Source organism: Gossypium arboreum, chromosome 9 (genome assembly GCF_025698485.1).
Source record: "Gossypium arboreum isolate Shixiya-1 chromosome 9, ASM2569848v2, whole genome shotgun sequence".
Taxonomy (NCBI): domain Eukaryota; kingdom Viridiplantae; phylum Streptophyta; class Magnoliopsida; order Malvales; family Malvaceae; genus Gossypium; species Gossypium arboreum.
This window is the reverse complement of record NC_069078.1, coordinates 80,067,929-80,095,116: the sequence shown is the minus strand read 5'-3', so window position 1 is coordinate 80,095,116 and position 27,188 is coordinate 80,067,929. Positions and strand designations below refer to the sequence as shown.

Here is a 27,188-nt window from a genome sequence, read left to right as displayed (position 1 = left end):
ACCTCTATCTCATAAGACCGAGTCGAAAATAATTTTATAAATATTTAGGAAATTTTAATGTTTGGGTAGTCAATTAAATGAAAAGGACTAAATTGTAATAGGTGTAAAAGTTGCTAGAATGATTAAATAGCTTAAGAGTCTAATGAGAAAGGATTTAAAAGGAAATTAGACCCAAAATTTATTTGGGCTGGACGGCAAGGGCATGAAATCAGTAGGAAAATTGATAAATTAAGGGCAAAATTGGAATATTGTAAAATTAACTAAATAAAGCTAGGACTAAATAGGAAATATCTAGATTTCTCTTCAATTCCAGCAGCTAAAAACACCATAGGAGGGTTATCTAAGCTGGTATTTCATAATTTTTGCACCAAGTGAGTTAATTTTTTCCTTTTTCTTGTAATTTTTGTGTTTCTAAGACTTTTACAACTAAGTCCTACTATTAAATTCATTAGTTTTTGATTTCATGAATGAAATTGAAAGTCACCATGGTTGAGTGCTGTAAGTTTATGATGAAATAGAATGAAATTAAAGCTTTAATTTGTTTATGAGATGATTTTATTAGGTAATTTCAATAGAAATTGATTTTTAGGACTTAATTGTGAAAATGTTTGGAATTAAATTCTATTGCTGAAATTTTTATTCCTAAAGGTTGTAAACTAGTTTAAGATGATAGAATAAAGTGTTAATTGAGAAAAATAAGCTCAATTGAGAGGCTAATTGAGTAAGGATGAAATTGTTATTTATTAAAAGCTTAGGGAAAAAATGGTAATAAACAGCTTGCACTAAAACAATTTTGGACAGCAGCAGTAGACTAACTTTGAAAAATCACCATAAATTGTAGGAATCGAATTAGAAGATGGACAAAATATGAAATTAAATTTTATTGAGTCTAGTTTCTCATAGAAAAAAAGATGTAAGCAATGGATCTACAAATCATGAGATATAATGAATTTTGTGAGATAAGGTCAGAATGAATTCGAGTTCCCCTGTTCTGAATTTTAAAAATCATAAAAAATTGAATAAAAATAATTATGGGCTTAAATTTATATTTATAGAATTCTGAATGAGTCTATTTTCAATAGAAACAAACGAGAACATCATCCGAATTCTGTATGAAGAGATAATAAATTTTTAATGAAGAAGGGTCAGAACTGTCAGACAACAGAATAGGGGTGACTTTAAAGAATAAACTGTACTTATTGGATGAACCAAAAATTCTGAAAATTTTATGGTAAGAAGATATATTAGTCTAGTTTCAGGAAAAATTAACGGATCAACGGATCTTAATTTGGAGTTCCGTAGCTCTATTTATAAATAATTTAGTGACTATGACTCAAATAGACAACTTTGAATAAACTATAAATAATAATAATGAAATTATAGAAATTGTTGCTTATGAACTTGAAATGTATTAAATTGATAATTAAATTTATTTATTTAGATCCAGAAGATTCAAATACGAAACTAGATCGAGGAAAGGAAAAAGTTCAAGATTAGTAGATTTTTGTACACGAACAAGTATCAAGGTAAGTTCATGTAACTTGAATTATATTCTTAAATGCTTGAAATGTATGTTATTTATGTGAATATGATTTGAATGTTCATTATATGAAATTTTATGAAACATTGACATATTTGATAAAAGAGGAAGAAATCCCGGTTGAATGAAAGGAAAATTTGATGGATCTCTGAAAAGGAATTGACGGTAAAAAGGATCTAACCCGGACGGGTGATCCTATCCTGATATAGCCCTCTCGAAGAATACGTGTAAAACGGATTTAGCCCGAACAGGTAATTTGAATTAGGGTCTGAGTTTAGCCTGGACTGGTAATCCAGATCCAAGCTCATTAGAGTAATTGTTGTTGCAGGGGATTTAGCCTGGACTGGTAATCCCGATAATACTCTATGAGTTTATATTGCAGGGGATTTAGCCTGGACTGGTAATCTCGCTGCAAGGTTGAGGTTCATGGGAGTGTGCTCTTTGAAATAGAAATGTGCGTACATGAATATGATTTGACGGACCTGCAAATGTACACTAAAAGTGTACCTCTGAAAATCTATCAAAAATTCTGATAAATTCAACGGGATAAATATGGAAAAATAACAAGGAAATGGAAATCATGGTATTGATGAACACATCAATCATGGTATATATTATTGATACATGGAAATTATTGTACTAACTTGAATGTTGAGTTTGTGCATGTTAGGGTAATAATGCATTGACTGGATATATGAATGTTTACTGTATTGTATTGAAAATATTAGGTAAGTATAATTCTTATTACATGAGCTTACTAAGCACAAAGTGCTTACCCTGTTTCATTTTCCCCTGTTTCGTAGTGTTAAGAGCTCGGAGGTCGGATTTGGTCGGAGACACATCACACTATCAACCTCAGGATTTCGGTATATAAAGAAACTTATTTTGGAAATTAATGGCATGTATAAGCTAATAAAGTAAATTATTCTGTGAAATGAATGTAAGGTCAGCCAATGGTATGGCTAACAAATCTTGGTTTTGGTATGTGATGATGTTATTTTTATAAATATGCGTAAATCTATATGCGTTAATCTATCTTGAAAATATGTTGAATTGAATTGGTTGATGTGGATTGTTTTTTAGTTTAAAATTGCAGGGAAGGTTAGATATCTATAAAGGGGTTATATTAAGTTAAAAAAAAATTAATTCGTAAAATCCGGTAGTACCTCGTACCCTATTCCAACAATGAATACGGGTAGGGGGTATTACACTTCCTACTTAATTTCATCCTCATTCATTACCACCACTGCAACCATTGTGGATACTCTTTGAAAAAAATAAAACGATCTACCATGAAATGTGCTTTTTTTTTTCCATGAATGAGATTAAACCCCTGATCATATTGTTAAGATATGAGATAAGAAAACACTACATCATACCTTATGGTTGATTTACGTGCATAAATTTACATGGTAAGTTAACGGAATAAGTATAGAACTGTAGAAGTCCATCACAAGCCAAGCCCGTCTAGCTCAGTCGGTAGAGCGCAAGGCTCTTAACCTTGTGGTCGTGGGTTCGAGCCCCACGGTGGGCGATTGTTTTTCCTTTCCAGGTCTACCTCCACTGCAAACAGCAAACCCTCGCAACGGTAAATGAGAGATTTTTTTTTTTTTTGTCTTTCTGAAAGAACAAAGATGTTTACTTAAAATGAGAGTAAAAGGCTGGAAATTCAGTTCTCGCACACCTGTCTTTTGCAGAATTTTCGACTTCATAAATGGTCCCATTCTTTCTTCACTCTTAATTTGGGATTGCCAGGCTTGCAGTTTTGCTTTCATATAAAGTTTCTAGCTTTTGAGATGATGGAAGAAACAACATTAAAATATGAGCAGCCAAGTTTAATTAACAATGTGAAGAGATTCTTGGTACTCTCTAGGATTCTGTTCATGGAACAAAGTGAACGTTGAATAAAATCTCAATATTGGGTAAAAAAGAAAAAGTCACAAAATGATCAAGCAACCATTAAGGTACTTCAGATTTGGTGTTATGTAAGTTACATCTGACAAAGGAAATAAGTATTGGTTTACTATCTAGTACCCTCTTGGAGACCAATGCCTTCATTACCTGCAAATTAATGATTCAAAATCTGCAGAAATCAACAACCTGGTAGTCTATGAGGTTCAGTTTTCCCATAAAAAATAACCCCACAACCATCATTACTAACTCTGTAAACTGCAACCACCATGGCCCCACGCCTTCCTCTCACAATTCCTCAAACATGAATTCCAGACATGGATAAATAGATGTGCTCCTTAATTAGTGGCTTCAATCTCCCCATATTTGTCATCAAATATCAAAGTTCCTTTTGTTACATCACGTTTAACATACCTCAAACTATGAAAATCTCAGCTCTGAAACCTCTACTTTGGCATATAGACAAACTTGTGCACAAGGCCTAAGGCATTTTAACCATTCACAGAATGGACTTGGCCATGGCCTTGTGGTGAAACTTAATTTTAGTAAAAACAGAAAAAAAAAAAAAAGGGTCATTGTACCTAATGATTTAAACACTACACCATTACCATCTAGCTAAAAAGCTGAGAAACTTTTAAAAGAAAGAAAGAAAAGCAGTAAATCATGCAAATAAAAGCTTGTCTTTTCCTCCATACCTGCATATGTTATAAGCTTTTCCACTGCCAGTAGCCCCGAAAGCAAACATAGTAGCATTGAAGCCATGAAAGAACCCTGGAGTCAAGGAATTCACAACATTCGTTTGAGATTATCGTCTAGCACTCTCGATCGTGATTTATCAAGGGCTATTATAACAACAAGATAACTTGCTTAAATCAATAGATAAATCCTAAATAAATCTGATGATATTGATCTCTAAAATGTAGTTGTTTAATCATCAATATATAATAAGACTTTTATACTAATCACATCACTTCAAGGAAGTGGATTGGAAGGGTTAATATTTGAAGTCAACCCATACTTTTACTTTTGTCAACTATATCAGGTTCAAATAAATCGAACTCGGAACAAACAAATTTATTTAAGGACGAAAAAAAAAAAAAAACAATTTCGTTATAATAGGAAGCAGCAGCTTTTCCAACACCTTTCCTGTCATCAAAGATGAAATAATCGGCCGATATTATTATTATTATTTTTAAATAGTTTACTTGCAAACTATTTATCTCCCCTAACCAAAGATGATGCTCCCAGTCAACATTGAAATAATCGGTTAAAACGTATCTTTCCATTATCCTCTCCTTTTTAAACCTCGAACACCATTGGCCCAATCCAACGGTGTAGAAAATACCCGCGAAACCTCATCGACTGATACTCGCCGAACGTGTTCGATATTTAATCACTATATGGGCCCGCTTTCTGTCAAACCTTAGAGTGCCGTTTGAGGTTTCAAACATTTTGCCAATTGCCACCACGCCACCCCTACGGATTCCTTAGGACCGTTAACTGCCGTTAACCTATAGGGTTTTTGAAGAAAACCTTTAAAAAGTTTAATTCTGCCTTCAGTCCTATACCCTTGACACATTTAAAATTTAATCCCTTTACTTGTAATTTCAATAATTTAATTTATCTACTCTTTTTATTTCAAAATTGATGTTCCAAATAATAAGACTGTCAAAGAATTTTTAATAAAGTGGATTATATGGTACTTTTAAAGTAAAATATTTACTTATATGGCCAATTTAAACCTGCATAAAAATCATGCAAGTAAAAAGAAAAAGTATTGGCATTTTGCTTCTCTTAGATAGTGCTGATCGTATTTAAAATAAAAAACTTACAATCCCATATTTAGTGACATTTTCATGTGTAATACTAATCATGTAAATAACTTTTTATTTTAAAGTTCCACAAAATCTAATTTAATGAAAATACTTACCGATGTTATCAATTAGACTTTAATTATTAAACAAAAAAATTAAATTTTAAATATACAAAAGTACATGAACTGAAAGCATAATTAGACAAAACAAAGCACGTCAATTCTCAATAACGGCAATAAACGGAGACGTCGGTGGATATATGTTAACGTTATAATTATAAAAACTTAACCTTTTTATATATTTTTATATTTATTAAATTTCCCTTTTTTGTGTTTCTGTCTCTCCTTTGTTTCAACGGGCGAGGATATTTCGAAACAGAGGAAGAAACGTTGGAGTTCCTTTTAACAAAGAAACGTTTTATTTCTTTCTTTCTTTTTTTTTGGTTCTTTCTTGTTTGGCTCGAAAAGGATTTTTCTTGAAGGAGCTGAGATTGTTTCCCGCCACTCAGGTGTGTTTAGCTTAATGAATCAGAATTCTTTGGTTTTTTATTGGGTTTTTCTTTTCTTTTGATTCTTTTTCTTATTTATTATTTACTGTTTTGATCATGTTCCTTGAACCTCACGTACCTTGGATTCGTGAAAGTCTTTTTTTTTTTTTTGGGGGGGGAGGTTAAACCCTAGAATTATGTTGAAGTGATGTGAGATTTTGGTGCTTTTTTATTTGTTTTTGATCTGATTAATGAATTTTAAGATCTGGGTTTTGTCTCTTTCTGTGATTGGCGGTGGTGTGATTGGAGATTTTGGTTAAAAGATGGGATTTTAAGGGATTGGATTGGTCATTATTGAAGGTTTCAACTTGTTTTGTTTGGTTGTTGATTATGATATCTGGGTTTTGAGATGATTGTAGAAAGAGATGACTGAGTTAAAGATAGAGGAACGCTGTCTTGAGAATAAACAATTAACCACCGCATCAAGTTCTTCTGTATCAGAAGGCGGTGGCAGTGCAATTGTAAAGTCCCCAGCCATATCCAGTCCAGCGCCAACATCACCAAATCATAGGTACTGTCCATTAATAACTTCTTTAGCATCTTTTTTTTCAGTTCAACTTGCTTCTTAATATGTACTTCTTTGCATCACAATTTGAGTTGGATTGTTATGTTAAGTGCAGCATTGCTGATTTTGCTTTTACCTCTAGACACTTTCCTTTCTGGTCGAGTTTATGATTGTAGATTGTATTGAGCAGTTCCTTCTAGTGCTCACGCTTTGTCGTTGGACCAATTTGAATTGAGTTTTATTATTTTGAAAGCTGAGAGTAATTGTTTATACTGAATTTTCAGGAGGACCACTGGCCCTATTAGGCGAGCAAAAGGTGGCTGGACACCGGAGGAGGTAATAATTACAATGCTCCTTTCTACCATGGATTCTAGTAAAAACGAAGCTTCAACCAGTGTTTAGTGGTTACTCATATTCATTCTTTGCAGCTGCTGCTTTTCTTTAACATCATTTTCCATTTTCATTGATTGCAGGATGAGACACTAAGAAATGCTGTTGCAACTTTTAAAGGGAAGAGTTGGAAAAAAATAGGTTTTTCTCAGAATCTGCCTTATCTCTTTTTAAAATTTTTACTCTTTTTATCCGCTATCCATCTTTTCCAATGAGACAAACCTGACATTTAATTTTTTTCTAGAATCTACTATATATCCTATCTATGCTTTTCCTAACCTAAAATAAACCTAGGGTCATGATTATTGAATAAATGCATCATCTCAATTGAAGTAGCGCTTTCTATTTGACTTCCTTTAACTGATCTTAACATTTTAATATGCTCTTGCAGCGGAATCTTTTCCTGATAGATCAGAAGTTCAATGTCTACATAGATGGCAAAAGGTCCTGAATCCAGATCTTGTTAAAGGACCTTGGACTCAAGAGGTAGCCATTTTGGGGTCTTTCTTTTATGCTGCTATGCTTGCAGTTCACAAAACAAGCACTAAATTTTCTGTGGCTTTTCTCTTCCAGGAGGATGATAAAATTGTTGAGCTTGTATCAAAATATGGGCCTACAAAATGGTCTGTCATTGCTAAATCTTTGCCTGGACGAATAGGGAAACAATGCCGTGAGAGGTAATTTCATTTTTTTACTTCTTTTCATGTTTGGATTCCCCAAGAGTTCTTAAAAGTTCCAAAGATTTGCATATGATTTTCTGCCATCACAAATGATGCCTGCCGTTTATGTTTATTCCATGCTCAATCAATGCTCTGCAGATGGCACAATCATTTGAATCCTGATATAAAGAAGGATGCTTGGACGTTAGAGGAGGAATTGGCCCTTATGAATGCGCATCGGGTATATGGGAACAAGTGGGCTGAAATAGCTAAAGTTTTACCTGGAAGGTATCATTCCTTTCTAGTCAACACTTCCTCCATAGTTCAGATTTGAAAGCTTAGTCCAGTATCGTTGACAAAAGAGTTGATGGAAAATTACTTCTAGATCCCATTTGACGAGTTAGTGAAAATTTTTTATGCAGAACTGATAATGCAATAAAGAATCACTGGAATAGTTCCATGAAGAAGAAGTTAGATTTCTATTTGGCTACAGGGAAGCTTCCTCCAGTTGTGAAAATTGTTCTTAAAAATGAGACTAAGGATATAGAAACACCTGCTGCAACAAAAAACCTGCTTGTTTATTCAAAAAAAGAATCAGATTCCACTGCTCAAACATCATCCGGAACTATAGATATATGTAAGCCGGAGGAAGATGGAAAAGATCAGTTGGAATCCTCTACTCCAGTTCAAGATATGGCAGCTTCATCAAGTATTATTCCAAGTGAGTCTGTTGAGACTGAAAGTGCAGAACTCAAGCCCCAATCATTTGATGCTAATCCTTGCAGCTGTAACTCAGTGACAGTGGTGAAGTTCGAGAGTCGAAGAACCAGCTCTGCTATTGTCGAAGACAAAGTTGTTGAGACACAACTAAGGTCTGATACTCCAACATATGGTCCTTTATGTTATGAGCCACCTAGGTTACAAGGGGGTACTTTATTAGATTCGGATAACTTAAACAAGAAAGGCATGCAGCATGAGTGGACCTCTACTCCTATCACGTCACCCGTAAGTTTCTTCACTCCGCCTTGTGTGAAGGGCAGTGGTTTTGGTACTCAAAGTCCTGAGTCTATTCTTAGAATTGCTGCTAAGACCTTCCCAAATACACCTTCTATATTTCGGAAGAGAAAAACCAGTCCTAATAAAATAGGAAAACCAAACGAGGAAACAACCAAGAATAGGGTTCAATTATCTGGTGAACAGGAAAGAACCGAAAATAGTCGGGAACAGGCTCAATTTCGTGATGGGAGTTCATGCGAGAGTCCGGCTTTTCAAGGCAATAGCAGCATTGGCCCTAATTGTACAGCATTTAATGCGTCTCCTCCGTACCGGTTAAGATCTAAAAGAACTGCTGTTTTTAAGTCCGTGGAGAGACAACTTGAGTTTGCATTTGATAAGGAGAGGCATGAAGATAGTATGAAATCTTCGAATCTATTAGTGAATGGTAGCTCTTCGATTGAAGATTGCTTGCATGCAACAAAGATGGAGGTCACATAGGGCTTAAAGTGTAAGATATGATGTTCCAGTTCCCACTTGAAAAGTCGGTTCAATCTTTTGCTCAAAACATACACACAAAAAAGAGAAATTCTGCTAATTTTTTTTTCCCGAGGTTTTTCACATTGATTATAGGTAAGTTGTGTTTATGCTGATTAGATGAAACATCAAGGAATTCCCTCCCAAACTTTTCTATAGAAATAGATTAAACCAGGAATCATGTTTCTCTATCTAGTAAGTTTTTGCTTTGCTCTCTTAAGTGTATCTGCCATAACTGTTGCAACAACTCGAAGGTCTGGGGTTGAATGCTCTTATGGGTAGTGTAAGAATTGTTTACTCAACAAAAACAAATATCATTTTTTTAAGAATTTTAATAAAGAATTATAAATTAAAGCAGAAACATGTATTAGTTATTATATAAATTAGCATACTTGACACGTTTTATATGTATGTCAAAAGAAAATTTAAGCTCAAGAATGTTTTCCAAATATATGATAAAATATTAGATGTTTTCATTAAAAAAAAAGAACTAAATTTGATTTTGTCAAGTTCTCTATCATCGGAGGGCAAGATAAACAGGATGATTTCGTAACCCTAAACGATATAATACTCCTATTTTTTGTAGGTGATATTAAAAAAAACCTACAATTAAACTTTAAAACAGTCTGATACATTTGGAAAAGAAAAAGAGGAGGATGGCAGAAACAACATTATTGACAAATATACACCTGTGAAATGTGATAATTCATTATTAGAAACAATATTGGCAAATATACACTGGAATGTGATAAGTGTGTTAATGATAATTTATTATTAGAATATAAGGAAATGGTACGTGGTTTTGTTGGTTGTGAAGTTACACAGACTAAAACTATGAATGCATTTGGATTATATGAAATTCAACTTTTGACCAGATTCTTTCTTCACACTTGGAATACGCCAATTTTTCAAAGTATGATTGATCCGTAAGGAAAATTAGTATCAATGAAAGGAAAATTAGCATCAATGAAAGAACCATTCATGAAAGGTTATGGTTATATTTAAATGACTGAAATTTTTAACTAATTAATTAAGTCTTATCAAGGAGGATGTCACAGTTAATTGCAACAGTGATCAATTCTTGGTTAAAGTTTCAAAATGCGAAGATGTGTTGACATTTGTTCATGGTTTTTTTTTTTCTTGAAAATTCATATATCTAGTGGTATTGAATGTAAAATCAAGTGGGAGAAAAAAGTTAGGAAAGGCAAATGAACAACTTCATGTCAAAGGTTAAAACTATAAATGATAGGATAAGGCGAAGTAGATGTTGAAGATCCATATGGAGGCAATTGTCAAGAAGCAATAACAAGTGTTAAGATGAATAAGAGCATAGTACACCAGCATTCAATCGTGATAATTCATGATTTTTTTTTTAATTAAGGTCGGCTTAAAATTATTCAAGGGTCAATAGAACCAGTGAAGTCATGATCGAATAATTAGAGAATATATATAATTGCCTCGAAATTAATAGAACAAATAGTGATGAGTTAACCCAAAATACACTTGAAGAGAGTAAATGTTCATAATTTAAAACAATAAAAGTGAAGATTCTTAAAAGATGTTGAGGATGCATTTTTCTCGAGAGTGACTATTAGAAACATGAGGAATGAGTGCAACCATCGGTTAATAAAAGTGGTAAATACGTGAACGAGCCTCTTACTAATTTTACTATTCAAAATTGTAGGAGAATTTTATACCAAAAAGAAACATAGGAAAGGCATGAAGGATCGCCAAGTTCATCGAATTATTAATGAAATGTGATGGTCAATAATCATACGCCAATAACAGAATCGAGGTATGGGAAGTAGTTATTCTACGGGTCTATGCATAATTTTTTTCAAAGCTAATGTTTTGGTGTTGGATTGCGAAACTATAAAATTCTCCCATTGAACATGAAATATGTAAATAGTGAAATTAAGGTAAATGTTTTATGAGGGTGGTTCTTTCTTCTCTCAATCTTTGCTTGAGAGAGAATGAGAAGAAGATGCAAAAATTTATAATAAATGTGTATATATCATGTGAGATTACTGCAAAAAAAAACTATTGAATTAATATATTAGGACAATGTTAGTGACGGCATTATATGACATTTGTTGGAGACTCTATTTATTTGATTAAAAAGAAAAGAAAAGAAAATTTTACCATTGAGATTAATTTCAATAAATTTATTTATGAATTTATTAATAAAAAGAGATTGTTGTTTGTTAAGGTTGTAATAATTACATCTGACCATAAAAATTATGGAATATGTTTGAATTTATTAATAATTACATCTGACCATAAAAATTATGGAATATGTTTGAATAAATAGATGTTATGTGGTATGAAATTAGTGATATATGTTTGATGAGGCAAATGTTATGATAAAGCTAGTGTGAAGAGATGAAACATGTTCATGCGTTAGTGGTAGAGTCTTTGTATTTATTTATTTTCGGTTGTATTCATAGTTTTTGTGTTGTTATCTATGTTTTTTTTTTTTTAATTTTTTTATTGTTGTGTTTTGCATTAGTTTGTGGTATTTTATTATCTTGTGTTTAGGATGCTTTTTTGTATTCAAATTACATACTTTTTAATATTGCTTATCTTATTTAAAAAGTGAAGGGTTAACTAAGGGTATATCGATAAATAATTGAAAATTTTCATTTCATTAAAAATGTATTTGATAAGATATTAGCCTTTTATTTAATATAAATTTTTTAATAAAAAAAGTGTCGATTATGATAAGTAAATAGATAACTACTTATTACTTATCACTTATCACTTAATGTGAAAATATTAAATTAATTTTATTTTTAAAATCTTATTTTTGAATAAATTATTTTCTCATTTTATTAAAAATTAAAATATTCAAATTTATTTTAACCTTTATTCAAAACTATTCAGAATAAAATAAATAAAACAAATTAATAAGATTAAAATTATAAAATAATGAATTTTAAAAATTAAGATTTACTATTATCGACATAATAATTATATTAATGCTTAATTTTAACTAATATATCAAACAATTTTATAATATAAAATTTTAGTACTAAACATTTAATAATTAATTTTTCAACATTTAAATTTTCAATTTATTAAATAAACCTTAAGAAAAAAGGAATTATAATAAAAGAATTATCGCTTATTTTATTATTAAAAGCTTCATAAGGTATCCAATTTAAACACAAGTAAACGAATATTATCATATCTGATATAAATCCCAATATTTGCAACTCCTTCCTTAATTCTTAAGCTAGGATTCATTCTTTTTTTTTTTTTTTTTTTTGTGAAATGTGTTATTTGCGAGAATCATGATTATCACAAATCTGATTAATTTAATATTTTAAAAAATTATCTATTTTTATTATTTACTTCAAAATTATATATTTTATAATTAAGTAAATTCTACACATTAGTATTCATAATTAGTTATTTAATTACTTAATAAATTATGAATAAATCTTATATCATAATCTTTAATTAGATTATTATATTTGCATGTATGATGATTATTTTTGGGTACATTTGCATGATGAATTGTTTAAAATTTATAGGATTTTAACAAAGTGGAAAGCATTTTCCTTAACCAAACAGAAAAACGAAGAAAACCCGGCTATCATTAAAGTAACACAAACACATTTAATGAACATTTGAAAAACAAACCAAAATCCATAATGATCCCAACCATTTTAAAAGCAAACACATATACCGATTTATACTTTATATAGTAGTAGCCATCCATTTATACCATAAACATTGAAGGGAAGAGCTCCTGCTGCTGTCATGTGAAAATGTTAAACCGTGTACAACAACCTACATACCCATTGAAAAAAAAAAGCAGTTAACAATGAATTTAACAGCTTTACATTAAAGACGATCATAGCTCCACTCTCCATTGATGAAAATGGAAGCTCTAACCCATTGTCCCTACTATTGTTGCATCACTTTTGAAACCATTGTCTCCCATCAAGAAAGTGACTTATGCCAGAAGATATTCAGCTGAATATTCATCATCGTGGGTCAAGTCTTTAGACACTAACGTCCACCGGTTTCATTCCTCAGTCTAACTATACATCCAGGAATAGCATTAGCAGCAAGTAGCGGAAGAGAATGGCTAAATCCGCCGTATCAAATTAGCAGCTGAACCAAGAGATAACAAAGAATAAAGGCTTTCAAATGATCATACAACTCCAAAGAACTAAAAAGGAGGAAAAAAAAAAGGGTTAATAAATAAAATTCCCCTAACTGACCTGATTATAGTTAAGTCCAGTCATAATGGCCACATGCTAACATCAAAATCCAAGATCCTAAGTTTGGAAAGTGATTTGGGGATATACTGGTAACCTTCAGTTTTGCAGAACCATTTTCTATGCACTTGATGTCTGGGTCAAATGCACCGGCACCTAAAACAAATAAATTAACCGAAGTGAACAAAAATTATCACAACCCCGAGCAAATCGAAAAATAAAAGCAGCAAAAGATCAATCACCAGCTTGATCATGAAACCAAACTAAACCATGAAGAAGGCGCCAATGGTAGTTTGTCCAAGAACCTTTGAACTCCGATCAAGGCCATGAGAAGCAACCTATTAAAGAGAAAATAGATTATTATGAAAACCATAAAAATTAAAACGCTCGGTTCAGTGTCATTGGCAACGAAGCAAAAAGAAAAAGTGCCCCAAATCACCATGTAGCTCAGAGCAGCATAACGTTCCTCATTCAAGTACAGTGGTTTTCCTCTATGCATTTCAATATCCTGAAATAAGAAATTGTAGAATAGTACAAATAGATCATGAGAAAACCCCTTCATATGATATGAAAAAATGTAATCCAGAAACACAATGAAAAGCAAAAATTTTAACGAGTGGCTACCATAACATGCCAATAGTATGGAATACAAATTTGAATTCAGACATAGTTCCAAGGAAATACATAATTTCCAAACAGCACTTAAAGCTTTTATACGTCTTTTGACTGCAAGGGAAATAACCCAGCTCCAAATTTCTAATATTTTAAGAAAATTAAACTCAATTATAGTATCAAGTCATGTAGGTTAGCCTTCAATAATCAATCATCCAAAATTTCCAAGTCATATAGAATTGAATAGTAACCCAAGGAGTATTAAATGTTTTCTTGATTGACCTGAGGTGGGTAGGGTAAGATTATGCCTTCCTTTGGGGTCCAAGAAAACACCAATCCTTCATTGTCAGTAGTAATACCTAATTTTGTTTTGTCAAATCAGTTATTCAAATTTCCTTTTCAGGACAGGTCGCCATAAGAGGGTGCACCCAGATATGCAGAATAAAGTTGCCTGATTTTCTGTGTGTATGGTGGGATATTTGACTTAAACTTCTGCATTGGACCATCATGCCATCATGAATTATTCTCCAACTTAATTTACCTTAAGCACCACTAGGTCTGAAATAAGTAGAAACCAAGGCACAGCAAATGCTAAACCATTATTTCTATCCTCTTCTTTAACTTGTAACACATAGCAAGGTCCAAAAAAGGCTCATTAACTTCCAAACCTACTTGATTAAAGACATTATGTAGCTGGCATGTGTAACAATCACAACCATCCTTCACCATAAAGTAGTACAAGAGGCTGCAGGTGCAACATTATGATCCTATAACACTCTTAGTAATAAGTATTTTATTTGCTTTACCCTTGAGTTTCCAAACAACATCATTATTACAAACTTAGCTAATAAAAGGCCAATGCTTTACCTCTTCACCAAATGCATCCAAATATGGAGATGGCCAAGAAGCTTGTTGTGCACATCTTTGTAGCAGGATTGTTGTTCTCTATCACAATAATAAAGACTATTAGGCATTTTCATGAAATAAAAATCAAAGTTCCAGACAGTAACTAGGAGATCAATACCCTTATCAAAAGAAATACACCAGTACCAGCACCGCATGTCATTGCATGAACTGTGCATCCACTCTCACTAGCAAGGAAAATGTTGAAGAAAAAGGTCAGTGCTTATGATCTTGTATAAAAGCTTAACCATCAGAATAGTGAAGAATCATGGATAAATGCATGTGTAAGCACAAAATCAGCAAAAGAAAAAAAGTTGAACATTTACCTGCAGCATGTTTTCCGACTTGGAGAGCATAGTCTACCACACAACAGGCATAATGCAGGCTCATCAAGCACAGTTTTGCAGTCTGGGCAACATTGTTTTACATAACTGTTGGAAGAAAATGCTTTCTCATGAATGAAGATATTCTTGAAAAAGGTCTAATATTATAGCATGTCTAAGGACAAATTTTTAACAAACCATTGCAATAGGTCTTGATAAGCATGAGGCAAGGTCATCAACTTAAAGGGAACCGCAGGATTGCAGTAGAAAACATTTTGGAAACTGCAGGCTTCATATGCCTTTTGGAAATGATGAACCCATTTTAATGCAAATGATCGTGAGAGTTCATCATCAAGAATAACATCTATAGGAGGAATCTTAAACATTGTCTCCAGTTCTTGTACTTCATTCAGCTCCACTGAATTACTTTCAGTTGTATCCATCATATCAGTTGTCACATAAAATGACTCCCAAATAGTATCCCTATCACAGAATGGTGATGTGGCAGAAGATTTGAGCAATTTCCACAACAATGCACACCTCCGCAAATAGGGGAAACTCAATCTTCGAATCATTTCTTTAATATGACAAGAATGGTAAATATCATTTGATATGAAATACCAGCGAGCACAATCAAATCCACCAAGAGCGCCATAAACATCAGTAATCAGACAATGATGAGAACCTAACTCATTGATGTCATAATCTTGTTTCCGACAACATGAAATTACAGCCTGAAATCAGTATATCACATTCAGAAATTTTGTAGTGCCAAATTAGAGTTACAAGTAGTTTTTTTCATAGAAAAACAACGGCTTTGAGGAAAATTCCGTACAGAAATATGATCCTTAGAACAAATCCGTAAAAGAAAACATCTTTTACTGTTTGGGTAAAGCCATAGAAATATCTTCCTAGAAGTTTAGAAGTTCCATCGTTATTTCATATTGTTTCATTCGACTAGAAACATTGTCCATAACCAGATTTTGTTGTCTGCATCAGACACCAGACAATCCAAAAGATTTTTTTTATTTTTATTTAAATGTGTAAATAGACCAAAAGGTATATGAAGAGAGGTAGCAGCAAACCTGAACCACAGAGACAACATAGAAGAGATGCATAAGGGATAACAAGGACTCCTCACATGACATAAATGGGCATGGAAGACAGAAGAGAACCCACATCAATGATGAGAAAGGGTCACGAGCAAGAATAGGATCAGATGCCCGATTCCAAAATTGAATATCAGGATATAATGCTTCCTTATCATCATGTTTCAAAATACGAAGGAGATCATCTGTCAACACGCAATCATGAGTCCAACATTTAAAATAGGAATCCAAACCTAAGCCAGGTTATCTGCAGTTTGATAATTTTATATACACTTTGTGATAGACAAATCATCAATTAACTAGAATAAATCCTTCATAACACATCAGGAGTTTATCAAGAACTTGGATAACCATGGTTCCTATTTTAAAAATATCTCTAGAACCTCTAGAATTTATGATCAGGCATTCTGCATAAATATAAGTGCCAAATTTTCAAGTGTCTAGTAATAAATAGTGAAAAATCATACCTTCCCGTTTATGTTTGGTGCTGCGGTAATCAAAGGAAACCCCAGAACAAATAGACTGTGCAAGTAGTTGAAGACCTCTGAACCTTTGAAGAGCATGAAGAGAGTTTGTACTGCTAAGGTTCTGGACAACTCTTAGCAATAAGGAAAATATAAATTCACTAGAAGAATTAAATTCCTTATACAAAGAAGCAAGAGTATAATTTGCAGCCATAGAATTCTTTCCACTGCGTGCTGCAATTTCAGTTGACATAAGAGAATACTTGAGCGTATCCCATAAAATTATCGGGTGGCTTAACCTTGGAGATCCTAAGAACCTATTATGCTTTTTTGGAAAATACATTTTAGACAGCACACGAGAAACTGGTTCCAGATCACGAATTGTTCTTTCTTTTCTGTGAAGAGAAAAAGCTTCAAAGAAATCAGACCTCCTAACCACCTTTGCAGCAGTTTTTAGAAGAGATAACCCTTGCTGAAGTAGAAGGGAACATGTAGCTTTGTTTGATGCAGATGGAGAACCTAACGCATGCACTTGATCAACAGTTGCAGTCCTAGGCAGCTTTCCAGCCTTCTGGAAAGTCCCTTTCACTGCAGGCAAGATAGAATTTGCTAGTCGACGACACACAGGACACAAAAATTCTCCCTGAAAAAGCAAACAAGTATAGAATTGACATCAAAGATAAGATAATAGTTTTTCAAAAGAACAATTTTTGGGAGCTTGTACCTGATCAGGATCCACATTATGTGCCCCCTCAAAGAGACTTCTCTGAACATGTCTGTGATACAGAACAGAAGATATATTAAGCAATTTCATGCAAACGAAATGCTATGTGGGCGCATGCATGGACAAACACATTATGGCCATTCATAGTTGCCGAGTTAAAAGGCATTTCAGCATCTTTGGATTCCATGTTAAATGGAACTACAAGCAAAATTCAAAAACCATCCAAATCCGAACAAGATTCCTCAAGGTGTTTTCGAGGTTCAACCATCAGAACTCACAGTCATAGAAAGGCATTCTGAGGTTGAAATTAACCAAGGCTACGAAGGTAGGTAGTAGATGTTTGAGGATTCAAAGGCTCATAAATACCTTATCTGCCACTTGAAACATGATATTAACTTACACAAAAACTTGTTACTTTGACAAAGATCATAGAATACTTTTGTTTCCTTTAATTTCTAACATATATTCTTTCATCTAAGATATATCTGAAATGCAACTGAATTTACAAATTACGACGAAAAAAAAAACATATACTTTCCCAATTGTCTTATGCATCAAATTTCAACTCAAAACTATTTTAGGTATGGAAAGCTCCAATTTCGTGATTCATTTGTGTTAACCATAGGTTTCTGAAGACATTTTGAGTTAACCCTCACAAAAGGACAATATGAAGTCCAAAAGAAACAGAATCGAAGTATGAATTCAGACCACATATTTGCTGCAAGAAAGATAAATCTTATATAGTTGCATGTGCTTTTTAAATTAATCTCTTACTGAAGTTCAGAATTATGTTAAAGATAAGCAAACATATCCAATAAGAACTAAACTGATCCTTATTAAGAAGACTTACCTCTCTTTTAGTGATGATAAATAACGATCAAGACAACCCTGATGTACAGCATGCCCACAGGAAGAGAGATAAATTCCATCACAATCTAATGGGCCAAATCCATCATAAAAAAGAGGCTGCAAAGTGGACTCTGTCAAACCTCTATTACTATTAATCTTTTGAGAAGCCAAAGAGTTTTGACTAGCCTCACTTGACAGGGCAACAATATATTTCCCAAGTATGTCAGATTCCGCAGCCCTGCCATTTTCTGGAGAACTTTCAGCACCAGAGGATATTTCATCATTTTGAAAGCTTGAAATTAATGAATTATTATTCATTTCCTTATGAATACACATGTACATATCTTCTTCCAGTGTCTCCAAATCACATGCAGTACTGTGCCTATCATTGCTAGATGCAGAAGGTGCTTCATTGCTCCTTGCTGAAGGAAACCGAGACTTGACAAACTCAAGAATGACATTTACTTCACCGCTTTGCCCCTGCTCATTATTGGTGAACTCAACTGGATTTTCAGTCAGCTGCAACGACTGGGAAGCCAATCCAGAACTGCTGGAAGAGTCATCTGATCCAGATTGGTAGGTCACCCTATTTGTTGGAATAGAACCTTGCTCCTTGTCTGACCATCGATCCCATGATGGGGGACCTCTATCAACAAAACTCAAAATCCTAGATTTCTTTTTTCAAAAATAATTAAATGTTAATTCATGTAGCAGGAAAAAGATTCCATCAGTCTCATGTAACAGGTAAACCGAAGAGCAATCACTTACTTGGAGAAGAATCAAGAAAGAGAGAGGACTTTTGGAAGTAGTATCATGACAAAGAGAGCAACTCTGTTGCACGTCACCTTCTGTTTCATGTTCAGCATCAGAATTGGACATTTCTGAGTCAGATTTTGAATCATCATCAGCAGCAGAAGTGATGCTTGACAGAAATTTGGATTGCTCTGCTTTCATTTTAGCCTACAGGAAAGATTACAGAATACAGAAATGCTTCAAACCCACTAATGAACTAATATACCGAGATCATGTTCCATCAGTTCAACTTCGGCAGTTTTGATGGGATCCATGATTACCAAAATAGAAGAGTGCAGAATTGACACAGTTAAAGGGTACCATTCAGTTGGTTAATCAATAGCCAGGTTCCACACCTAGCACTTAATTGCAGGAAACTCTCAGATTGACATTCAATACAAGTTTTTTTTTTTTTAACTAGACCAGTAAATAAATGACACCTTTCATAAACCAACAAGAGGAAAACTCCTTTAATGAGGAGACACAAGACCACTTACATGACAATCCCAGAATCAGAAGAGAGATAAGTCAGGACCGCACATATGAAAATTTACAGTGTCCATGCATAAGCCTTTGTAATCAATGTTAGCAGAGGAGCAAATTGGTAGAAGTTGAGATTGTCTAGATGTTTTACCTGCACCTTACTAATACTTTCATTTTAAAATTTCTCACTGACAGTTCAAATGCAATTCAATTTTTGTCCTACTCCATAAAATTTAACAGCATTTCTCTTTCAAAGCGCAAAATTCTTTCACTTTTATTCTCAACATAAGTTCAAATATAATTCTAAGGCAAAATCTCACCAATATTGCAGCTTGTTTTTCACGAGCCTTCGCCTTGCGCAGTTCACCATCAGAGGCTGAACTTGATGTAGTCCTATCACTATTCAGGGTAGATTTTGATAGATGGCTGACCATTTCGGGCACAAGTTCTTGCAGTTTGGTCATGCACTGGGAATCAACTTCAGCAAACTTCCTCAATAAACTTTCAATCAGAGGAGAAAAACTGCAGTTGCTGGATTCTAAGTAGCTTTTTTTATCCTCTTGCCAACGCATTCTCAATAATGCAACAAGAAGCGATAACAAACTTTGTTTCCCAGCTACATAGATTAATGATTCACTAATTTCTTCACTAGCAAAAGCTATCAAAGAATTTGAATCTCCAATATGACATTCCATGCCACTAGATCCATTCAGCTGCAAGTAAATGTCTAAAGCTAGTGAAATTAAGTGCAATGCTGTCATCAGGATACCATCAGGAGCACGTGATTCAGTGAATTTATCACTGAAAACAGAATAAAATAACACTGCACGAATAATCTGAAGAGTAACTCTGCAAGTAGCAATTCTAGCGACACCCTCAAGAGGAGGATATATTTTAGTCCACCGAGGCAGCTGAGTAGTCATTGGAGAAACACCACAGAAACGCAAGTATCTTTCTTCTGCAACTTGTAAATCCCTCGAGTTCCAACGAGGGTGGTACAAATCCAAGTCCTTCCAGAAGGCCCAATGCAATGAATACATTCCCTGACATAATCAATATAAAAAATTATTTTTTTTTTCAACCCATAGACATTGAAAAGATGTTTCGGACCACAAGCTCCAACCTGATTAAATCCTGATGGATTAGAGTATACAGCAACCCTGTCTAAGATTTCTTGAAGCTGATCACACTTAGAAAGGTCTCGGGGTAGAGATTTCACAAGTTGACTGCGAGTTGCATCTCCAATAGCTAACTTATAAATCAACTCTCTTTTCAGACTGTCAGCTGTATTGCGTCCACAGAATCGCCTTTCTTGTAAAATTTGCATAATCAGAGTGAGCATTTCCTGAACAAGAACTGGCTCGTACCTGAAAGCAGCATCATTTAGCACAGTAACAGTGAAATTATATCAAAGATGAGGTCTAAAGTGTGCATAAACTGTTGGTCCATGTGCCATTTCTGCTGTCCAAAGAAAAAGCAACATTAGGGGATAGAAAGAAATAATTTTTTTTTTTTAAATTGTAAATGGCAGAAAGAGTGATTTCACATTAATAAGGGTTTATCATGCTTCCATTCCAGTGGTGAATTAGAAACATAATCTTGCTTCTTGTATATTTACTTTTACTTTATAGCAAATTTTGAGGAACTAAAATATAGGCTCAAAAACCAAGACGCAACACTGCAACCTAGTCAATCTTAAATTCCTACAAAATCGGTGCATCCATTCCTTGAAGACGTTCATTCAAATGGACAAAGCAAGACTAGAAAAAGGTATTTCCATTATCCTTACTAGTAAACCATGTTATCCACATTCAACCACATAAACATCTAGTTACTTAGGCATTTCTTCAAGGAACTAAATGGCATTAAAGCACTTCAGTGATGTAAACTAGGAGTTATGGGGATAAATGCATACTCGTTTGATCTTTCAAGACTTAGAGAAAGGTAATCTAATAGCCCAAAGCGCTCTAGAATTCTCTTAACATAGAGATCTGGAGGAGCTAGTGCAGCACAGCACTGCAGCAAAAATAAATCAAGCTCCAAACCTTGTTCAGACCTGCAAGCAAAGAATACCATAAAGAACTTGGCAACTAAAACTTTGAAACTAGAGGGGAACCTTGTCCAGCTAGTTACATCCAACATATAAAGCACAATCACCTACCAGCGAACCGAGCGATACCATTCACAAGATACTAAGGCTGCATCCCCATTCTTCCGCCACATCCCAGCAATCACTTGAGCACAAAATACCCTAATCCTTAAGGGATGCTCCATAACAGAAGCAGAGAAACCAAAAGGGTGGCAGCCAACAAGGATGTGATCAAAGAAATCAGCATAAACTGCTGATAATGAACTAGTCGAACAAGAATTAGTTATATTTGGCATTACACGTTCACCATAGCACATTCTTAGTGCCTTTTGAAAAAGTAAGGAAAGTAATCGATGTAATGGGATGTGAACAGATATCTCTTGTGAACTAACATCATAAATAATATCAGGCCACTCCCGTAAACTCAAAAGAGTGAGTAGTCCTACGCCACTGTCTGTCTCCATGGCACTGACATCCAAACCCATATAACCACATGCACCATCTGAATTTTTAGCTATCTCTGTGCCATCACTGGCTTGATGTCCACTACATACAGGTGAAGAATATGGTGGGCAATGATTTTCACTTGAACTAGTTAGTCTTCCAAAATGTTTGCCTTTCCTGATTTTGTATAATGTCTTCTTTATTGCAAACAGATTGCTACCATAAATGCCACTACTATTTGAAGAAGACGTACTCTTAAGAGCTGCAGAGGTACCATCACCAACTTCCAACCATGTCTCCATAGCCCTTAAGCACTCCTGTATTAACCAGATGACAGAGGAAGGAATTAGAAGATGGAATATGGAATTGGATCCAACTTCAGTAGCCTCTGACACACTCCTCCCTGTTACACTACAAACAGAACTTTCTTGGGATAACTTTCCTACTTTTGCATGCCTCATACCATCTCCATCATGCATGTCTTGCTTGTAAATATAAGGAAGGACATTTTCACCTTCACTTGTGATAACAGAAAATGCCCCGTCTACCAGAAGGGAGTGAATATTAGCAATAGAATGGCCTAAAAAAAAAAGCAAATGCATAGACTCATTTTCTTCTTCAATATGGATGCCAGTTTCCCTCTGTATAGAGTTCTTCCCTTGCACAAAAGCCAAAAGCTTTAGCCAAGTTCTTGAGGTGTCCTGCTGCTCATGAGTTGCATATATGGAGACTACATCATGGCTCATAACAAACCGAATATCTCCAATTACATGGTTAGTGGTGTCATACAAACTTCCCCACTTAGCGGCCTGAAAAAGAATAGAACATAACAACTTAGACCAAAAGAATTTTATTGCATTAATACTAAGATATAACATCATCACGAGTTATTGTTTTCATAAACAACATGACATAGATTGTGAGCAAACCATCACAACTAGGCTCTATTTTGTTTTTTATGCCAAAATTGTATAGCATTCTAAATTATGCTAATTCACCTACATTTATATGGAACATGTCGCTCAAGTTTATTATCATTTTCAGGATTAAAGAAACTCAACAATCGACCAACATACCAATTTTTACTTGTACATGACCTTATAGCATCAACTATGGTTAAAAATAATAATAACTTTTTGTAGAATTCCTAGGAATAGTAATATTTTACTGTTGACCAATAGACCTATTCCACTCATATAGGACCCTTTAGCATCAACTATTAACCTACATACCTATTTACTATCAAGCTAACATTTTTTTTTTTTTGACCAAGACCAAAACCTAAGCCAAAAATCAAGGCTACGCAGACATCTTTAGTTGCAATCACAACCTAAAAATTATCATAAAGTTTCTACAACGGTTCATACATCACAAACATAGAGATTGTCTTTGTCTTTTCTCTATGCTAGCTTCTTTTCTTCCCCCCAACAGCCAACAGACAATCTCAAACTTTTGTAGCATTTTGCTTCAAGAATAGAAGGCGCACCAATTAAAAGCATGAGGAGCACTATGGCAATATGCCCATAAGACTGAACTACTCATGTATGCCTTTACTTTTCACAGTTGGCACTTGGCACAAAGGAATTACATGCCTATCCAAGAAGCCATTCATGAAGCTCATCTGAGCGTGTGAACAATTAAATAACAAATTAGAATAAATTATGAAGGTTGTAATGGTGCTATGTCAAGCAATTTTGGCCCAGTTCATAGAAGGAAACAATAACAACTGCAATTACCTGCAAATGGCCATCTTCGCAAGCACAAGAAATAAAAATGTCTCCCAAGCATTCAAGTAGCATGCCCAATAGGTTCATCTCCTTCACAAGACGAGGAGTTAGTGTTGGCACTGTGAAGATTTGGACGGAGAAAGTTGAGATTAGTGGGTACTTATCATTGAGAATGCTGCCACTGCCCTCTTTTATGGCGTCATTTATAACAGTAGGGTAATAGCTTAAAAAAACTTTAGAAAAATCATTTTTGAAAATAGGCTCTGCCAGAAATTTCAGGAGCAATTCATGGAGTTTCTTCACAACATCATCACCTAGGAACCTCTCTGCTCTGACCAGAATACCCAATAAACCATCTAAAGAAATCACCCTCCTCGACACAAAACTGAGCAAACTCTCACTACATTCACAAAATTCTAAAAGCGTCTCAACAATTACATATGTTAACTCATTCGCAGCCTTCATTTGCAGAGCACCACGATTACTTGCTCTCATATTTTCCTGAAAGATACCTTCGGCCGAGAATAGCTTACGTTTCCAACAAATATAGAGTGCATCAAGCACCGGCCCAACAGAATTTGCTAAATTCTCAGGAAGTGGTTGAATCTGTTCAGCACCTTTATGCTTAGAGCAAAATCCCTCACGTTTCCATGCAGTTTCGTCCCCACAGTCACAGCAACCACCACCCGTGTAAATAATAGAGTAATCATGATCCTTGTGATTCCCACTCTGGAAACAAGGAACACAAATAGCACAAGTCGGATCATGCTCACATGTCCTGCACGTATAAGCAATGTCATTCAATCCCCAAACCATGCCACAAACACCACGTTGACCAATACTTGATTCTGCCAGGTTGTTCAAAGCATTCGCTGGCTCACCTAGAAACATCAGCCACTGTAACCAAACCATGCTCTCGCGAAAATGATCCTCCATAGTTGTAGACATCCTTTCAGACTTGAACTTAGCAGATTTTGTACACTGAGCCACTTCTTCATCAGTAGGAAAAATAGCAGAAACTACCTCAGGCAACGATGACCCATTAGTGATAACAAATTCAACTATCCCCTCATAACGCCTATCGAGGTACTCCGCTGGAATCCCTAAAGCAGCTAGCCTCTGATTATGAAATCAATAAAACCTCTTTTAGATATTAAATTCAATTTTAACCAATTCACATCCTAAGAGATTAAAGAAAACAAATCTAAAACTTCAACGTTTTTCACATTTAACCAAATTGAATTATCAGAATAAAAATAAAAAAAAAAAGAACATACCCGTACGACTCGATCACTGAGCTTAAGCGGCTCAGGATCGGTAGTCGATTCCATTTTACGACGGGAAATTAAGTGGAAGTAACGAAGCAGCCAATTGGCGCAAGACAAACACGGCCCTAATCTGGAGCCTTCTTCACTCCCCAGGTTTACTTCTTCCACGAAATTTATCAAATTATCCCCAACCAAAAAAAAAAAAAAAAAACTAATGTCACGAGTCCTTAATCATTCCCAATTCCCAGCCATTTCACTAGTCGTTCACTGTCAGCGGTGAGTGAACCAAACAAGCCTTCAAGTTTCTCACTAACTATTTTTCTTCAATTCTGTTATTTATATAAATGAATAACAAATATCTCTCCCTCTTCGCTTAGCTTTCCTTTCCATTCAGGCGGTGGTTGAAAATCGTCTGTAATAAACTAATCTCTGAAGGAATAGAGCATCTTGCTGTTCTCCGTTTGGATAATAATCTCATTGCCTCTCAGCGCTTTTTTTTTCTTTGGCCAGATTTCTCCGTGCCGTCCTTGATAATAATAGCGTATAAACAGGAGGAAAAAAAATTAGTACCTTCTTGCTAATTTTCACTAGGAAGTCCAGAATTAAAAGCGGGGTTTATAGTTTTGGATAAATTCCACTATTAGTCACTAAATTATGGGTATATTTTTGTTTTGGTCACTTAACTAAAAATGTTACAATTTGGTCACTAAACTATTCGAAAGTTTTCATTTAAGTTGTTAAACTACTCAAAATTTTTTATTTAAGTCAATAGGTTATTAAGTTTCTTTTAAAGAATAAGTTCAATAAACGAGCTCCAAACAACGATTCAACGAACGGTACGACAAATCAGTATCTATCGACGAGTAGAAAAACATATTTAAGATCCAAGCAAATCCAAAAATCAGTGTCGAAGATCGGAAAAAAATTGTTTAAATTTTGGTTCACAAATTTGTGATGTTCAAAGTTGTTTCATGAAAAAAAGAAACTGAATTATAAAAGAAAATGTGAAAGAGAGCTTTCAATAGATGTAGACAATACGAACAAAGAAAGTCATATAACATTGATTTTAACAATTAAGTGAAAAATAAAAATATTGAATAGTTCAGTAACCAAGTTGTAACTTTTTTAGTTAAGTAACTAAAACAAAAACATATCTATAGTTTAGTGATTAATAGTGTAATTTACCTTACAATTTTTTCATTCCATTCTAATTAATTAATTAATTAATAGTAAATAGTAGTTATTATTGCAATAATCACTAAAAATTAGTTTAAGCACGTTTAAGAGTAAGATTTTAACGTTTGGGATGGTAAAAAATTAATAGCAAATAGTAAATTAATGTATTAAATAACATAAAAATTAAAGTTTATGATAAAATTTAAGTTATATGATTTTGAAAAATACATTTCAAAGATGTCGTTATGCTAGATGTCACCTCCGATACCATAAACTTGATAGGCAACTTTAACACCATAAAAATGGTTTCGTTTATGAACCACAAATTAATAAAGAAACTATCGTAATCTTCCATACAAGTAGACTTGGTGAGTAGGTATCCTAAACCTAGTTCAATGAACTCTGTCTACCAAATAGTTCAACAATGAGGGTTTTGGTCCATTCCTTCCTAATTCTTTGCTTCTTTCTTTTTCCTCTCCCCCGTGACTTTGATGGTATTATCTCCTCCCTCATAATCCATTTCCATACTCTCTTGATCCATATGTTCAAAGAAATGGGTCTCTAACCCCTGTACCTGTAAGACATCATTGGTATTCCCTATGGTAGCAACTTTGCCTTTGTCAGTTCATCATGGGTTTTGCTTTCTTGGTGATTCCTTAAAGTTCTTTCTTTTCCTCAAGCCACAGCGAGTCTTCTGTTATAGCACAAACATTTACTTTGTGTGAACTCTTTTTAGGCAATCATCCACTTATTTGATGCCACCTATCATTATATTTAATTAAAGTTTTAATATGACAAAAAGATACTATAAAATAATTTAATAATCAATTGAATCTTCAATAAAAAATAATACTCAATTGAATCATTAATCGAATATAAACAATCAATTAAGTCCTCAATTATCAAGTTCCATGTAAATCCTAACAGTTATTATGTTCACCATGTGACACGTTACATGACAAAAGTATAAAATAAAATTAAAAATATATTCCAAAACTCTTCCACATAAATGTCATGTCTAATACATAATAGAAAATGTAATGTGGTATATAAAATGATTTGTGATCTATCTACTTATGTATGTCTCATGTGTATAAGAG

At 34.0% G+C, this 27,188-nt stretch overlaps 2 protein-coding genes, 1 long non-coding RNA gene and 1 other non-coding gene across 4 annotated transcripts; 2 read left to right on the top strand and 2 right to left on the bottom strand.

Annotated features, from left to right (window-relative positions):
* Positions 1–3,001: 3,001 nt before the first annotated feature.
* TRNAK-CUU (transfer RNA lysine (anticodon CUU)) lies at positions 3,002–3,074 on the top strand. The gene has a single exon. It is a non-coding gene; the product is annotated as a tRNA-Lys (tRNA).
* A 360-nt stretch (positions 3,075–3,434) lies between these two features.
* On the bottom strand, positions 3,435–4,596 carry LOC128280692 (uncharacterized). Its single transcript, XR_008270795.1, has 2 exons — positions 4,147–4,596; positions 3,435–3,601 (listed from the first exon to the last, which is right to left on the bottom strand). It is a non-coding gene; the product is annotated as an uncharacterized LOC128280692 (long non-coding RNA).
* Positions 4,597–5,557: 961 nt separating this feature from the next.
* On the top strand, positions 5,558–9,257 carry LOC108454540 (transcription factor MYB3R-3-like). Its single transcript, XM_017753036.2, has 8 exons — positions 5,558–5,773; positions 6,172–6,323; positions 6,602–6,653; positions 6,791–6,848; positions 7,099–7,193; positions 7,281–7,384; positions 7,526–7,654; positions 7,789–9,257. Exons 2-8 carry the CDS (start codon positions 6,178–6,180, stop codon positions 8,858–8,860), a joined length of 1,656 nt encoding a protein of 551 aa, XP_017608525.1. The 5' UTR covers positions 5,558–5,773; positions 6,172–6,177; the 3' UTR covers positions 8,861–9,257.
* A 3,308-nt stretch (positions 9,258–12,565) lies between these two features.
* Positions 12,566–25,520, bottom strand: LOC108456900 (E3 ubiquitin-protein ligase PRT6). The gene is made up of 19 exons (XM_017755636.2): positions 24,922–25,520; positions 23,654–24,763; positions 21,546–22,726; positions 21,300–21,440; positions 20,508–20,751; positions 19,705–20,427; positions 18,878–19,069; positions 18,111–18,784; positions 17,261–17,312; positions 16,540–17,179; positions 16,049–16,257; positions 15,162–15,697; positions 14,967–15,071; positions 14,762–14,828; positions 14,605–14,682; positions 13,565–13,633; positions 13,368–13,463; positions 13,129–13,281; positions 12,566–13,018 (listed from the first exon to the last, which is right to left on the bottom strand). The coding sequence occupies exons 1-17, from the start codon at positions 24,973–24,975 to the stop codon at positions 13,389–13,391; spliced, it is 6,150 nt and encodes a 2,049-aa protein (XP_017611125.1). The 5' UTR covers positions 24,976–25,520; the 3' UTR covers positions 12,566–13,018; positions 13,129–13,281; positions 13,368–13,388.
* Between the last annotated feature and the right edge of the window lie 1,668 nt (positions 25,521–27,188).